The 17,672-nt window shown below is 37.9% G+C and overlaps 1 protein-coding gene across 1 annotated transcript in view; it reads left to right on the top strand.

Moving 5' to 3' along the window:
* The window catches only part of LOC121432229 (calcium-activated potassium channel subunit alpha-1-like), a 96,114-nt gene that overhangs the window by 2,577 nt on the left and 75,865 nt on the right, over positions 1-17,672 (top strand). The window contains exons 3-4 of the mRNA XM_041630082.1: positions 14,464-14,569; positions 16,854-17,006. Coding sequence (XP_041486016.1) covers positions 14,464-14,569; positions 16,854-17,006 — 259 coding nt within the window. The remainder of the gene's footprint in view (positions 1-14,463; positions 14,570-16,853; positions 17,007-17,672) is intronic.

Below are 17,672 nucleotides of genomic sequence, written 5' to 3'. Positions count from 1 at the left end.
CTCTCGATCTAAGTTCGATTAGTGAATTATTTATCAGATGGATGAAAAATCTATTGTGTAGGCCTAATTAGTGAATTTACTCAATTTATTTTAAAATCTTTTTGATCATTAGGATAAAAAACTTCTAATTAAGCTAAACAACATTGAACCCCTGTTTTGGCCTTGTATTCTGGAATGTAATCATATGTTGGATCTTTGTTATTTTAGTTAAAAGAAAAAATGCCTTTACATTTATATATTACTCAGCATAGCCCTCCTCAAGTGCATACCATACACTTGAACTGAAAGATTATTGCATCTTGAAACTTTCAAAACTCTCCCCCATGATAAATACAAGGGTATTACATGGAAGTTGTCATCGTGGCTTCTAAATGACTATCATCATCTCAAGAAGGGGAATCTAAAATGAGAAATATGATCATGGAAGTCATATGGCCATCGGCAAGAACGGATGTGAATTTAGTTGTACCGTAGTAGTATTATGAAGACTTAAAGATGGTTGACAATGCCACATTAGATACTTAGCTGTGCAATCTGAGCATAGTGCCTTGAAAGAAATGATAAACAAGCAAGCACTGTAAGAATGCTGTCTGATATAGCAGCATTAGCATTAAAAACGATCTTGCCACATCTTGGCGGGAGACAGACACGTAGCTCCTTCATATACCCATCATAAAATACCCTTAACTTTGCTTTCCTTCCTGTCAGCTCATAGAATATTGATGATACAGTCTTAATTGTCTTTCAATTGTCTTCATTGCATATATCAGACACAATATAATTTTTTTTAACGAAAATTCATGAAGGTCGCATAACACAAGCTGTAGCGACTGATTGTACAATCGATTTTCATGTTTGATTATGCATTGTGGACAATGCAATCAATTGCAAAAGCTTTATAGAATCCATTTCTATTCTAGAGCTGTATCATTTTTAAAATTGTTTCTTTTATTGCCACACAACAAAATTTTTCACGTCTGGTTGCAGGGCATGTTGCATATTACGTCACACCCCAGTGACTATGTAGAGCGTTAGTGTTCCCAGCATGCTCCAGTAATTGGACAACTCTCAGATGACCCACATATATCCATTTATGGGAAGTTTTTATGTAGGAATTGAAGAATGGTATGGCTGATTTATTGGGGGAAGCTAGTTATCAGACCCTGACTTTGGTAATTAAGTGACTATTGAGCATGAAATGCAACTATGTAGACTCTTAGCGTATATAGGAATTGAAATGTAATTTGGAGATACTGAAGAATTTTGGAAAGATCAGGATGGTTGTTTGATTTAAGAGAACTTGATAACTTTGAACTGACAGGATCAAGATTTAAAATTTCATTCAGGTTGTAACCAGCATCATGGTCATTATCATCACTACACCACTGTCATTACTATCTTGACCATATTTTTATCATAATCCTCAATAATTGGTAATAATCACTAAATAGTAATAAATAAGTAAATCATCACCATCATCATCATCATTGTCATCGTCATCATCGCCTTCATCATCATCATTGTCATCGTCATCATCGTCATCATCACCTTCATCATCATCATCATCATCATTGTCATCGTCATCATCGTCATCATCACCTTCATCATCATCATCATCATCAACTTAATCATCATCACCTTAATCATCATCACCATCATCATCACCACCACCATTCTCCTCAGTGGTCACAGGTCAACATCATGCAACTTAAAAAAAAGAGACAAACTCATAAATCCTTTTACATTGATGAACCTGTCTCATTACCATTCAATAGCATGGATTATGGATCGGCTACCCCTAAAACAAATAACCCCCTCTGATTCTGTCCCATGCTTTGATGCCACGAGCTGTAGTGTGAAATGCGATCTTGAGGATGCTCAGGCAGCACACTTTGGTAATTTATCTAGGCCTCTTTACAAGCTTGGCATGGCATCTAATATCATTTTCAACATGGTCTTGGGAGAACGTGCATACTCTTGTAGCTATACATCTCTGAATTCCTTTATGCACTGAGCAGGGATGATCTTGTTTCCTCACCTGCATTGCTATATGATTTATAATGGCAACACCTTCATATTATTGATAATCTTTTTGTTCCATAAATGGTGACAAAATCAATGAATAATATGTTGCCTTTGTGTCAAATAAGTATTCTGTTTTGGCATTTCCAAACTGGTCCCAATTTTTTTTCTGCAGAGGGAGGACATCGATGCATTCAAAATTGGCAAAGTTTCATATCTTACCTAGACTTTCAGTTTTGTATTGAAATGACAAAAATTCACAAATTATTGAAAAATAATCCTCTAGTCTGTACAAATGTATTTTCCCAATATTTGTGTGACATGCCAATTTCTGTAGTATTGTAGGTGTTAAAGGCTTTTAGAGTGATTTCCATAAAAACATCAGAATGAATGTTTTCAGTGCAGATTCTGCATATTTTTCCTGGGATATAATTATTCAAAAGCTTTTTTATCATAGAGATTAATCATTCACAAAGATCCACTATACTGACTCAAATGAATACTTGTAGCAAAGGCATTGTATTTTATATACTTTGTTAATTTTTTATTACTACTACAGCATTTTTTTTATTCCTTAGGTTCAATGAATGTATATTAAAAGAGCTTTATATACTAGAATCACATCACTCCTGGGCCCCTAAATTTATATTTTTTTCATTACATTTCAATGCAGTATGATTGCTGAAATACAAAATTACTTTCCTCACCTCAAAACATGCCAAGAATATGAATTCATCTCCTGGTGTTTATGGAGTTGTTTTGCGTGGAAAGTAGACTGAGTGATTTCTATGTGGAGGCGAAGAAGAAGTGGTGCTTCACGCAATGTGATTTACTGTTTGTTTTTAACATGGCGTTTGACAAATCATTCCTATCTATTCTGAGGTAGAGAGAGAGAGAAACAAATGACTTGTTTCTCCAAGATAATTATTAAAGGACAAGTCCACCCCAACAAAAACTTGATTTGAATAAAAAGAGAAAAATGCAACAAGCATAACACTGAAAATATCATCAAAATCGGATGTAAAATAAGAAAGTTATGGCATTTTAAAGTTTCGCTTCATTTCACAAAACAGTTATATGTACATCACGGACGTTATGGAAATGAGGAACTAATGACATCACTCACTCACCATTTCTTTTGTATTTTATTATATGAAATATGAAATATTTTTATTTTCTTGTCATTGTCATGTGAAATGAAGTTTCATTCCTCCCTGAACACGTGGAATTCCATTATTTTAACATTTTGTGCTTCAGGCAAGGAGGTCCTAATCGTCAAATTCGTAATAATTGAAATATTGTATAATTCAAACAATAAAAAACAAAAGAAATAGTGAGTGACATCATCGACTCTCTCATTTGGATGTAACTGGCCTGTTCATATAACTAATTTGTTAAAAATAAGCGAAACTTTGAAATGTCATAACTTTCTTATTTTACATCCGACTTTGATGAAATTTTCAGCATTGTGCTTGTCTGATTTTTCTATATTGATTCAAATCAACATTTTTCTGAGGTGGACTTGACCTTTATAGGTTTTGTTTATTTTTTACCACTAATGCTTGAAAAGTGGATATTTGTTAATTAATTCATTTGAAAATCACAGCCACTGTTCTGCTCTTTCTGGAGTCTTTAATAAAACTTCCTGCTTTCCAGTGCTAAATGTTTCGGACATAAATCCTTGTCTTTATGCATAATATAATACTTTGTATTTAATATGTTTTGAATGGAAATGGAATAAAGAATTGAATTTAATTGAAATGGAAAAAAAAACAAATGATATGATGCGTTTCCTTGTTAAACTCATTGCATAGGATTAAAAAAGTATTGATAATAATGAGTACCCAGTCCCCTCCCCCCAAAGAAAAATAATTGGGAATATCATTTTATTAATCACACTTGAAGTCTAAATTGTAAATGACCCCATGGAAACATATTTTTCATTTTATCCTCCTTCATTGCCATTTATAAATGTTTTTCAAACCTAGTTTCAATTTAAGTTGATTGAAAATTTTATAGACATAGATGAATATTTATCATCAATCACAAGATTGATATACATCGTAGATTCTCCTTAAATCAATATGAAACAATTTATTTCTTAAGTTTGAAAATCTATAGTGAAACATCCAAACTATTACCACAGGTCAAGTGTCATAAAAAAATAAAGCTCAATACGTACAGTGAATTATGTCATGCTTGTCACATTTTCAAATATTGACAAAAGCTCTATATGCTCCATCTTGGAGATAGTGATCTCATGTAAACAATAATTCATATGCATGGAATGTTAGGAGTACGGGAATTGCAGGAATTCTGGTCAAGCGGTCCTCTGGGAGTGTCACCATTTTCCGACTCTCGCCTTTCAATCAAAGGCTCTCAGGTTTAAGTCCTAGGCCGGGGGTTAATTTCCGACAGCAAAGATATTTATCCACTTTGGCTGCGCTGGACCCAGGTTAGGTGGACAGGTAACTGGTAGGATTTATTCCTTTAATGCTTAATAGTGTCTATACTGTATGGTGGCTCAGCTACAACAGCTTGGGTAGTAAGATCATACCAAGTACCAACTGGGTTAAGCCCATCGGCTGAAACAGAGTTTTCGCAACCGCAATGCAGAACACATTCATTTACATTGAGAATATATTGTCAAGTGCCCTATTCATTGCAATTAAGTCTTTGTCAAGGGTTGATGAATCGAAACAGCATTTTCGTCCTGGTCTGTGGATAAAGGACATTTTTGCATTTTTGGTCAGCTCCAAAACGTAGGATGAAACTGCTGCTTCCACTCACCAATTTTCGACAAAGACCTCCCAGCTCTCATTATGATTTGACTTGCATTTTCAATGCATTTGCAGTGTTCAAGGATTTGTTCCGTGTTGTGGTGCAAAGCTCCCTATCATAGATCTGAGAAATATACCAACTGCTTACAGACCATGTGAATATAAGCCATGCTCCCATGTATGGAAGGTGATGTGTCCCAAAATGCCCTAACCCTTGATCAGGGTTTTTTACTCTGCACAAATAAGAAAAGAACCCCTTCTCAGGGGTTGTACTCTGCACATGCTTAGTTTCTGTCTGTGTGAACAGCTTAAAACCCCAGATCTGTCTGTGCAAGCTGTGTAAAACCTCTGAATTTTTTCTTACTCACACAGAGTAAAGTCCCCATATCAGTGGTTTATAACCTCTGATCAGGGGTTTTAGGGCATTTTAGAATGCATCGCTTTCCATGTACCCTTGGTGTGTCGCCCGAGTCTGTATACTCTCCTTACATTATTTTCCTTGAGGCAATGTGCCAAGGCAATTATGTGGTCAATGTGTAGCTTGACTGAACCCTGAAAAGACTGTTCCGGGCCTTTTCTTTGATGGCCAGAACTGTCTACCTAAGGCAGTACGCAACGATGTTAGACAATGCTGCTGGACACTACCCAAATATGACTTTACCCTTCAGACTTTTCTTTTCATCCATGATTGACTAATATTTAAAGATCAATGAAAATAAGAGGCTGCTTGAATATTCGAGGAAAAAAAAATCAGTCAACAATATTAAGTGTGACTCCGAGACAAGGTACAATGTATATATAGCCAGTGTCCTTATGCTCTTGCTTTTCTTATCTGAATGTTAAGGTATACACTGTTAGGCACAAGAGATTAAATCCCCCTTGCGTGCGAACGGGTTCTGAATGCGCTCTGAACGGGGATTAAAAAAGTAGACAATAGACCCCGTTCGTTCAAGTTCATTCACGTTCAGAATTCTACTGAAGGAGTAAGCCAAGAAGAGTATTGATTTTCATTGTCTTCTCGCACAAAAGGGGGTGTCACTGAACGGCAAAGCGAACGGTCGGATTATTAGTGAATGGATACATGCGAACGTGGGGATTACTTCAAGCCTTGATGGAGGTTTCTTACTACAACGCTGAGCATTTCCCGAATAAAAAGGGATGATCAAACTTTGAGCACTTCTTAAGTTGGACGAATAAACACGCATCCTTGTATTTATTCATTCATATTGAAAGTTTATTATCAACCTTCCCCTTTTTAATTTCGACGGGCGTATTCGTTCATTTATAACCATTTTGACATTCAGTACAGATCGTTTGTCGATAATTTTAAGACATTTCCCGTGTATAAAGGAATGTCCAAACTTTGCGCTTTTTATTTTGACGGATTATATTTTTTCATTTATATTTAAAGTCAATAAATCATACATTCCTTACAAATCGTCTAACAATAATTTTAAGACATTTCTCGAGTTCGAAGGGATGTCCAATCTTTGCGCTTTTTAATTTTGACGAACGTATTTCATTCAATTAAAAGTTGATAGTCGGACAACTTAACGATGTCGGCGCTATCTCTGCGACACCAGGTCCGACGAGAAAGTCGGCCGCTAGTTTATCCTAGACATTTTACTTCCCGTGGGTATCATTTATTTCATTCCCTGACATCGTTTACGTGATCATAAAATAGGTTCTGACGTCAGACAACTTAACGATGTCAACGCTATCTCTCCGACATTTGATCAGGCACGGAGGTCGTCCGCTAGTTTATTCTTGATATTTTTCTTCCCGTGGGTATATTTATTTCATACCCTGACATCGTTTACGTGATCATAAAATAGGTTCTGACGTCAGACAACTTAACGATGTCGGCGCTATCTCTCCGCCATTAGATCAGGCGCGGAGGTCGTCCGCTAGTTTTTCCTTAATATTTTATTCCCGTGGGTATCATTTATTTCATACTCTGACATCGTTTACGTGATCATAAAATAGGTTCTGACGTCAGACAACTTAACGATGTCAACGCTATCTCTCCGACATTAGATCAGGCTCGGAGGTCGTCCGCTAGTTTATTCTTGACATTTTTCTTCCCGTGGGTATCATTTATTTCATACCCTGACATCGTTTACGTGATCATAAAATAGTTTCTAAATCAGACAACTTAAGGATGTCGGCGCTATCTCTCTGCCATTAGATCAGGCGCGGAGGTCGTCCGCTAGTTTTTCCTTGATATTTTTATTCCCGTGGGTATCATTTATTTCATACTCTGACATCGTTTACGTGATCATAAAATAGGTTCTGACGTCAGACAACTTAACGATGTCAATGCTATCTCTCCGACATTATATCAGGCTTGGAGATCGTCCGCTAGTTTTTCCTTGATATTTTTATTCCCGTGGGTATCATTTATTTCATACTCTGACATCGTTTACGTGATCATAAAATAGGTTCTGACGTCAGACAACTTAACGATGTCAACGCTATCTCTCCGACATTAGATCAGGCTCGGAGGTCGTCCGCTAGTTTTTCCTTGATATTTTTATTCCCGTGGGTATCATTTATTTCATACTCTGACATCGTTTACGTGATCATAAAATAGGTTCTGACGTCAGACAACTTAACGATGTCGGCGCTATCTCTACGACATTAGATCAGGCGCGGAGGGCGTCCGCTAGTTTATCCTTGATATTTTTCTTCCCGTGGGTATCATTTATTTCATACTCTGACATCGTTTACGTGATTATAAAATAGGTCCTGACGTCAGACAAAACGATGTCGGCGCTATCATTAGATCAGGAGATCAATATCATACTGCTAAAGGCGACCCCCCCCCCTTTTTTAACAATTCAGTGCCCAAATCTAGTTACCAAGAATGTGTATAGCTTTTTCATTTATTTTAATACATGATAAAAGAACAATGCGGATTAAATGCCTTGCTCACGAACATAGGTGCCGCGGCCGGGGATTTACCCCCGTAGTGATTCTTAAAGGTATAAATGAAATAAAAGTGTATGTTATTGTGAGCGAACATATAAATCTCCTTTGATGCGGATTCGGGTCATTATTGTTTATTTATTTCATACCCTGACATCGTTTACGTGATCATAAAATATGTTCTGACGTCAGACAACTTAACGATGTCGGCGCTATCTCTCCGCCATTAGATCAGGCGCGGAGGTCGTCCGCTAGTTTTTCCTTGATATTTTATTCCCGTGGGTATCATTTATTTCATACTCTGACATCGTTTACGTGATCATAAAATAGGTTCTGACGTCAGACAACTTAACGATGTCAACGCTATCTCTCCGACATTAGATCAGGCTCGGAGGTCGTCCGCTAGTTTATTCTTGATATTTTTCTTCCCGTGGGTATCATTTATTTCATACCCTGACATCGTTTACGTGATCATAAAATAGTTTCTAAATCAGACAACTTAAGGATGTCGGCGCTATCTCTCTGCCATTAGATCAGGCGCGGAGGTCGTCCGCTAGTTTTTCCTTGATATTTTTATTCCCGTGGGTATCATTTATTTCATACTCTGACATCGTTTACGTGATCATAAAATAGGTTCTGACGTCAGACAACTTAACGATGTCAATGCTATCTCTCCGACATTAGATCAGGCGCGGAGGTCGTCCGCTAGTTTTTCCTTGATATTTTTATTCCCGTGGGTATCATTTATTTCATACTCTGACATCGTTTACGTGATCATAAAATAGGTTCTGGTGTCAGACAACTTAACGATGTCAACGCTATCTCTCCGACATTAGATCAGGCTTGGAGATCGTCCGCTAGTTTTTCCTTGATATTTTTATTCCCGTGGGTATCATTTATTTCATACTCTGACATCGTTTACGTGATCATAAAATAGGTTCTGACGTCAGACAACTTAACGATGTCGGCGCTATCTCTACGACATTAGATCAGGCGCGGAGGTCGTCCGCTAGTTTATCCTTGATATTTTTCTTCCCGTGGGTATCATTTATTTCATACTCTGACATCGTTTACGTGATTATAAAATAGGTCCTGACGTCAGACAAAACGATGTCGGCGCTATCATTAGATCAGGAGATCAATATCATACTGCTAAAGGCGACCCCCCCCCTTTTTTAACAATTCAGTGCCCAAATCTAGTTACCAAGAATGTGTATAGCTTTTTCATTTATTTTAATACATGATAAAAGAACAATGCGGATTAAATGCCTTGCTCACGAACATAGGTGCCGCGGCCGGGGATTTACCCCCGTAGTGATTCTTAAAGGTATGAATGAAATCAAAGTGTATGTTATTGTGAGCGATCATATAAATCTCCTTTGACGCGGATTCGGGTCATTATTGTTTGGATATTAACAGAACTTCTAATCCAGTGGGTAGAGGGGGGGGGGGGGTCGAATATATTTGAGCAGGATAAGTATACAGAGAATAGCGAGGGAGTAGGAGATAATGATCACTCATTTATACATAGGCATATCATTGTGACCAATGTTTTTTTCTTGGGATTTTCATAATCATGATCGTTGTTGAATGAAACCATTTCCCCCCAAAACCCTAAAATTCGACATTGCTGTTTTGATAAATTCTTACTCCGACATCGGAGGATATTTTAACGACATCAGAGCTTATTATGTAATTTGCATTGGGAAATCATAGTCATCATCTTCCATCCAAATATGAGTCTCGCTTTTTCTCGATCCGACACGGCATGAAAAATGAAGGTTTAACAGTATAGGATATTAAATTCAAAGATGATTGTCTGTGAGCGTAATTCTGAATAATGAAATGAGGAAATGATAATTTTGACATAATTGTGTGATTTACTATCTATCCTTCCACAATATACACATATCTCTTCTTCTTGATGCTTCTCGATTAAAAGTTTTAAAACTGAAGTATAGAATATCGGCCTCAACCCCCCCCCCCTCCCCGAAATCGTCAAGCTCTCTGACGTCAGAACCTATTTTATGATCACGTACACGATGTCAGGGTGTGAAATAAATGATGACCACAGAAAAAAAATGAAAAGGATGAAATAGCGGACGACCTCCGCGCCTGATCCGATGTCGTAGAGATAGCGCCAACATCGTGAAATTCTCTGACGTCAAAACCTATTTTATGATCACGTAAACGATGTCAGGGTATGAAATAAAGGATACCCACGGGAAGAAAAATATCAAGGATAAACTAGCGGACGACCTCCGTGCCTCATCTAATGTCGGAGAGATAGCGCCGACATCGTTAAGTTGTCTGACGTCAGAACCTATTTCATGATCACGTAAACGATGTCCGGGTATGAAATAAAGGATACCCACGGGAAGAAAAATATCAAGGATATACTAGCAGACGACCTCTGCGCCTGATCTAATGTCAGAGAGATAGCGCCGACATCGTTAAGTTGTCTGACGTCAGAACCTATTTCATGATAATGTAAACGATGTTAGGGTGTGAAATAAATGATTACCACGGGAAGAAAAATATCACGGATAAAGTAGCGGACGACCTCCGCGTGTGATCCGATGTCGTAGAGAGAGCGCTAATATCGTTAAGTTGTCTGACGTCATAACGATCATGTAAGTATTGTCAGAGTATGAAATAAATGATGACCACAGAAAAAAATGAAAAGGATGAAATAGCGGACGACCTCCGCGCCTGATCCGATGTCGTAGAGATAGCGCCAACATCGTGAAATTCTCTGACGTCAAAACCTATTTTATGATCACGTAAACGATGTCAGGGTATGAAATAAAGGATACCCACGGGAAGAAAAATATCAAGGATAAACTAGCGGACGACCTCCGTGCCTCATCTAATGTCGGAGAGATAGCGCCGACATCGTTTGTCTGACGTCAGAACCTATTTTATGATCACGTAAACGATGTCAGGGTATGAAATAAAGGATACCCACGGGAAGAAAAATATCAAGGATAAACTAGCGGACGACCTCCGCGCCTGATCTAATGTCAGAGAGATAGCGCCGACATCGTTAAGTTCTCTGACGTCAGAACCTATTTTATGATCACGTAAACGATGTCAAAGTATGAAATAAATGATACCCACGGGAAGAAAAATATCAAGGATAAACTAGCGGACGACCTCCGTGCCTCATCTAATGTCGGAGAGATAGCGCCGACATCGTTAGTTTTCTGACGTCAGAACATATTTACCAATCATGTAAACGATGTCATGGTATGAAATAAAGGATGACCTAGGGAAGAAAAATGTAAAGGATATTACTAGCGGACGACTTCCGCGCTTGATCCGATGTCGAAGAGATAGCGCAGACATCGTTAAGTTCTCTGACGATTAACTTTTAATTAAATGAAATACGTTCGTCAAAATTAACAAGCGCAATGTTTGAACATCCCTTCTGACTCGATAAATGTTTTAAAATTATTGTTAGACGATTTGTAACGAATGTCTAATTTATTGACTTTCAATATAAATGAAAAAATATATATATATATCGTCCGTCAAAATTAAAAATCGCAACGTTTGGACATCCCTTCACACACGGGAAATTTCTTATCATGAACTCAAAACATCTGTAATTGATCAACTTTTAATAAAAATGAAGAAATACGTCCGTCAGAATTAAAATACGGGAAGTTTTGACTCAGGATATTTCTTAAAATGATCACCAACGATCTGCAATGAATCTCAAATCCATACACCGGCAAACTGCTTTTTTTTTCGTCACATTAATCACTTGGGAAAATCCCCTTGGACCCGGCTGTATCTGTTTCTAGCTGAGCAGAACCATTCTCCGTTCTGAACGGAGTACTTAAGCGCTTTCTATTGACTCCTTTGTTATTAGTAATCCTTGCGTTCGTGGGTATCGTGAACGGAGTACTTCAGCGCTTTCTATTGACTTCTTTGTTTACAGTAATCCTTGCGTTCAGGTGTATGCAGGGGGCACTACGAATGCGTTCGTTATGGGGATTAGCAAGACAATAGAGCATTCCGAACGCGCGCGAACTTAGGTGATATTAAATCTCTTGTGCCTTAATAGATATTTGTGGCCATTGATGATTTGAAGTGTAATATTCAAATGGAAAAGATTAATTGCAAATAAATACTAGAATCATATCACTTCATTTAATAAATTTGTATTGGATATAGAGTAGAAAGTAAGAACTCATTGTTTTGTTACATTTTTTCCAGTCATCTGAGTTCATTCCTTGAATCCAGGTTCACTTCTTCATCTCAGGAGAAGTGAATTAATGATAGCCCATTGACTGCTGATTTATCTAATGTCATAGAATACAGGGACCATTTGGTCCCAGTAGCGAACAGGTTAAGATATCCTCCAAGCTCTGTTTCCTGGGCTTAGCTTGGCTATGTACACTGCTTCTGCCATACATGTAGTTCTCCAAGATCCAGGATTCTCCTCCCTTGAAGGGCTTTAGCAGTGATCCGTGAGTCTGATGAGATTTGAGTGTTCCATCTTCAGCTAGGCAACATGGCTTTGTATTTTGTTTCTTTGAAAGAGTCTCTGAAATTCAGAATCGTACATGTAATTTTGATGATCCCCTCAACGTCAAATGTACCCATTCCTTCCTTGAGGACCTGAAGGCAGCGATCCATGATTCTGATGCTTTTTCATTGTTGCATCTTCAGCTATATATGCAACACCAGTCTATACTTTTCTTTCCTGATATCTCCGAGATTCAGGGTTTTGCAGCCCCTTTCTTTTATTTTGAATGATTCCCCATTCCATTCCTAAAGTGCTAAAGACAGCTATCCTTGATGCTGATGTTTTTTGAGTATTGCATCTTCAGCTTTGCAATGTCGCTTCATACTCTGTGGTTTCTTTTCTTATGTCTTGTCTCTCAGATCATGGCTCTCAAGCCCCCTGTTTAATTTTTGATGATTCCTTTAAACATCAAGTCCACCCCTGAAGCCCTGAAGGCACCGGTCCTCGATTATAATGCTTTGTGAGCATTGCTTCCTAGGCTCGGCTACACTACCTTGTATCATTCCTTTTGCCAGCCAGACTCTGGGGGATTCGCCTCGTGTCACACCAATTACTTCAGCCCAGATGAACCATTTCTTATCACTTGAGTTGGAGACGTTCCACCCGCTCCACCTCATTTCACTGCATCAGGGGGCTGTGAGAGTTCCCCGTGAAGAGGAGAGCCAATGCTCATGTTGCCATGCCAAGAGATTGGCAGGGTGCTAATGATAATCACCTCAAATTTGTAAACAACATGAATTACCTTTCCATCTACTATCTAATCATGTTCTATCGTGTTTAAAGACAGGATCAAGTCAAGGAGAAGTAATATGCTTGTCATGAGCTCTTGTATTTCTTCTTTTTCCTTCTCCTTTTTTCTCCCCTGTTTGCTTTTGCAAAGCACATATGGACAAACCAAAACAACCCTCTTTCATCATATCTTCTTTTAGAAATTCTTCATAATAACATATTTTTTACAGCTGTTGGGATATAGGTTTTGAAATCTACTCAATTCATTGCATTTGATCGGCTGATAGTGAGTCTGTCATAGAAATCTTGCAATTCTTAGAATGTTCTTTAAATAATAATACTGACTAAAAGAAAAAGCTCTGGATACTTCAGAGCAGTATTTCAGAGTACTTCACAGATAAATCATCACCCCAGTCAGCAGATCCTGGCTTGCCTACTCAAAATGTAATGACTTTCTCCACTCCCTGGGGAGCAGTTCAGCAAGACTTTACCCAATCAGTTGTTAGGCAAAGGGGACACAGAAGTGTGTTCATATCTTCTCAAGATTCATGTTTTGGTCATATCTTAGTACTTCTCTATGTAAATCACTTTTTGGCCTACACCCACTTGTCTTCTTTCTGTTCTATCTAATCCTTTTCATCCATTACCTGGGGCCCATTTCTTAAAGAGCTACAACTGGGGCCCATCTTACAAAGTATTGCGATTGATCCAATCAATCGCAACTATGGAAAGCCAGCAAATTCAACATATAAAATGCATGTTCAAAAAAATTCTAGATATGAATGTATATCCATAAATTCATTGATTTCTTGATAATTTGGTAGACCAGGGTCCCGTTGCATAAAAGTCACTATTATGGTAACTTTGCCATCCAGTCGTAACTACCATGGTAACACTGATCAACAGCCAATCAGAATCAAGGATGCCATGTAAATTACCAATGGTAAATTGTGTGCAACAGGACCCTGATGGGTTTAAGCCTATGTTTTATTAGACTATCTAAGAAGAAGACTAACTACATGTACTTGTTAGACCAGGGGAGCGTTTCATCAACGTTTCTGACAACTTTTCTGGATTTTGATTGACTGAGGAGCACTGCTACTATGGTAACTGTCGGATAAAATGGGACTTGTCGGATAAAACGTCTGACAAATCCTTTCATAAAATGCCCCCCAGGAGGGTGTTTCACAAACAAGTATGACTTAGAGTCGCACTTAAATGCCGACACGTACATGACATGCAACGCGCAATCTTATCGATCAATACGCAGTAGAATGGGTCCTCTTGGCATGATCTGACCAATGGGCCATGCCTTTTATAATGCATGCAACTAGGCATTTAAGTGCAACTCTAAGTCATACTCAAATCTTTGTGAAACACCCCTAGGTTGAGGTAACAATAAATCCTATGTAATTTCAGTGCATGATGCTGTAAATGAGTTCTACACCATCTCTATTTTATATGCAGTGCTGTCCCAGACCTGGAACTTCAGGCTCTCTTCAAGAGACATTTCACCCAACTCCAGTACTTCCAGGGATCGGTTCTCAATTCAGTGGATCTAGAGAGAGTTAAGGTGAGTGGTAATCAACAAATGCAGGGGGGGGATTGTAATTTTGAACAACTGAGTGTAGTGCGCCATGCTTTTAAGGGGTGGGCTCTTAACTATTATGTTGTTATACACATACACTGCTCACAACAATACAGGGGGGGGTGGGACTCGACTATTTTGCGCCGTTGTGCACAACTAAGCACAGTGCACCTAAAGAGGTGGGGGGGGGGGAGTATGCGAATATACTCATGCAACAAATAGTATCTTTTGCTGACAGCTTTGCTCTGAGCCAATCAGATGCAAGGATTTCAGTGGCTTATAACAAATTGTCAGTGAAACATCACAAACTATGAATTTCATGAAATGCTCCCCTGTAATTGTGGAGATATCATTAGAAAGCATGTTACTAGGGGTGGTTTTGAAAATATTTGGTCTTGTGTCTGTATGTTGTAGTCAATCAATCTCCTAGGTCTTGTTTTCTGCTTTCTGCACACTGGTTTGATCCTCAGTGATAAAGAATGGGTCTTTTTTCCATACATTCCGCCTTACTAATTCAAGGCACTTGTTTCCCCTTCGAACCAGCAGTGCTTACTTGTTTTCGCACGCAAGCCAAGCGGATAATTCATGTTCTGAACATTGGCATGACTGCACATTCAAAGACATTCTAAATTTGATTTAGATGGGCCTGCACCCATCTTTATTGAGAGTTGAGGAAAATGTTTTATTACTCCTTGAAGTCAGTTGGAGCACGAATGCCCTTTTGATATTGTTAAAATATTCTTGCAAACAAAAGGCCTTGACGTATGGATACCTTAGAAATTGGGAGAGGTGTTTCGTCATTTTGAAAGGAAGACATTTTTATGTTTACAGTCAAAAGGATAAATATAGTATTGCATTCAAAGAAACTATTCTGAGTAGCTATAGAATAGAGGAGAGAGTATAAGAAACAATTTCTTGCAGTTATGTGGTAACCCAATGTTATGAACCTACCACATTTTTTCTGTTATTTCTTCTGTAATGTTTCAAATAGAAGGAGAAGGGATACCGGAAATTCAATTTACTACATTCCAACTTCCATCAAGATAATACACAAACAGACCTTCATTATGGTGGCAAGCAACTCGTCACCCGGAATACAAAAGGACATAACAAAACGTATCTTATGGAATGCTAACAAGCTAGTTTATATCTTCAATCCCAAGCTTTGCAGGCCTTCAAGCACAAATGCAGTGTGTAGACTCTGCATCCATGCTTTTGTCCTCTCTCATGTTATTAATATGCAAGGTTGCTAAGATAAAGGACATGATCATAACGAGCCTGTAGTGGAGGAAGGGGGGGGGATGGGTTGCAATGGAACATGCTAAACTTTTCCAAAGCAAGAAAATAGGGGAGAAAGAGTTTCTCGCATGTGAAATACCATTTTTTTTTTTTTACTGATGGCCTTTTATTTTTTGCTTGTCAAATTTTACAACCAAGAAAGTGAAGAAATTGATCCCCTTAAGCTATGGTCCTGCTAACACCAACAATAAGTTGCCAAAAGAGGTTCTCTCTTAATCTTCCAAATCTTGATTTCATCTTTAAATAGTAAAAATGGGAAAATTAGCTTATCTGGGACCCATTGCATAAATTTTTTTTGCCATAAAAATCTCTAGCAAATAAACAAAAGCTCTGGCAAACAAAATTATGCCATTGAAAATTACACATTAGAAAACTCTGGCAAAAAAAATTGCGATTTTTTTTTTAATGGCAAAAGTGTTATTTGACGGGTCCTTGAAAGGGTAAATTTTCTTCATACTGTCAAATTTTTAATGATTAAAACATGAGCTTTCTTCCACACTTGTTTTTGTGGACTGCCTTGAAGTTTCACCAGAATTGCAAAGTGTGCATATCTCATGCTTGAGTAGCCCTTATTTTCTCCTTATTCTTTGAGGTTTTCACGGAATTTCTTCTACATTTAAACAATAACTTGTGTGGGTTATTGACCAATTGTTGATCAAGTTTGCAAGTTATATGTCATTTTAAAGCTAAGGATATGCTTTTCAAGCCCCATTGTTATCTTAAAGTGAATTTGGGGCGACTCATTGTTGGTCTTGGGGTGGCAGGCCACATATTCCTTCAATGCTCAAGCACCTGATGGGGATGGCCTTGCAAAGGCTTGGTTAATTTAGTGCACCTCTTTAATAGAAACATTGTTTTAGGGCACTTTATAAATGCCTTTTCTTACTATTATTGTATTTCAGACATTGAATTGGTAGGTGTGTATTTTTTAACATTGGCTTACAGTCACATTTTGTTTTTTTCTAAACAGATGAAAGATGCGGATGGATGTCTGGTTCTGTGTGACAAGTACTGTCCTGACCCTGACGCTGAGGATGCGGCTAACATCATGAGGGTCATCTCTGTCAAGAACTATCACCCCCATATCAGGGTCATTGTACAGCTTATGCAATACCATAACAAGGTAAAGTGGACTGTTCCATTCAATCGAGAGGGAGTTTGAATGAAAAATTATAGAAACAGTTTCTACAGTACAAATACTATTACTATTGCCTGCATACCATGGTCATTGTACAGCTTATGCAATACCACAACATGTCAAAATGGACAGTTCCATTTTATTGATAGGGTTGAATATGGTTGAGTTGGAATTATGAAATTATAGAAACAGCTCGTGCAGTACTATAATAAGGTAAGGGGGAATAATTTTAGTTTTAATTCTGAAAGTCATGAAAACCTGCAATACCACAACAAGGTAAGGTGGACCGTTCCATTTATTAAATAGGGTTACATAGGGTTCAGTTCGAACTATCAAAAATTTTGATATGCAATACCACACTAAGGTAAAGTGGAGTGTTCCATTTCATTGTTAGGGTTGAATTTAAAATGATTAAAGTTGATTAAAGTTTATCCAATCATGGTTTTGTTTTATTTTGAAATTTTTATTGAACAAATTACTTTCAACTATACTGCAAGCAAGCTGTTTATACCTTAGTCACATTTGTTTTACGGCGAGTCAAAAACAGCCGTTTTAACATTTTTTGTACCAGCTGCATATAGGTGATTTGAATTAAAATTAAAGAAACAGCTGTTTTCCACTCGCCGTGCGGCCGCCGTAGAGCAAATGTGA

This window comes from Lytechinus variegatus, chromosome 18, assembly GCF_018143015.1.
Source record: "Lytechinus variegatus isolate NC3 chromosome 18, Lvar_3.0, whole genome shotgun sequence".
NCBI classification, from domain to species: domain Eukaryota; kingdom Metazoa; phylum Echinodermata; class Echinoidea; order Temnopleuroida; family Toxopneustidae; genus Lytechinus; species Lytechinus variegatus.
The sequence above is the reverse complement of the archived record's forward strand: the minus strand, read 5'-3'. Positions and strand labels throughout refer to the sequence as shown.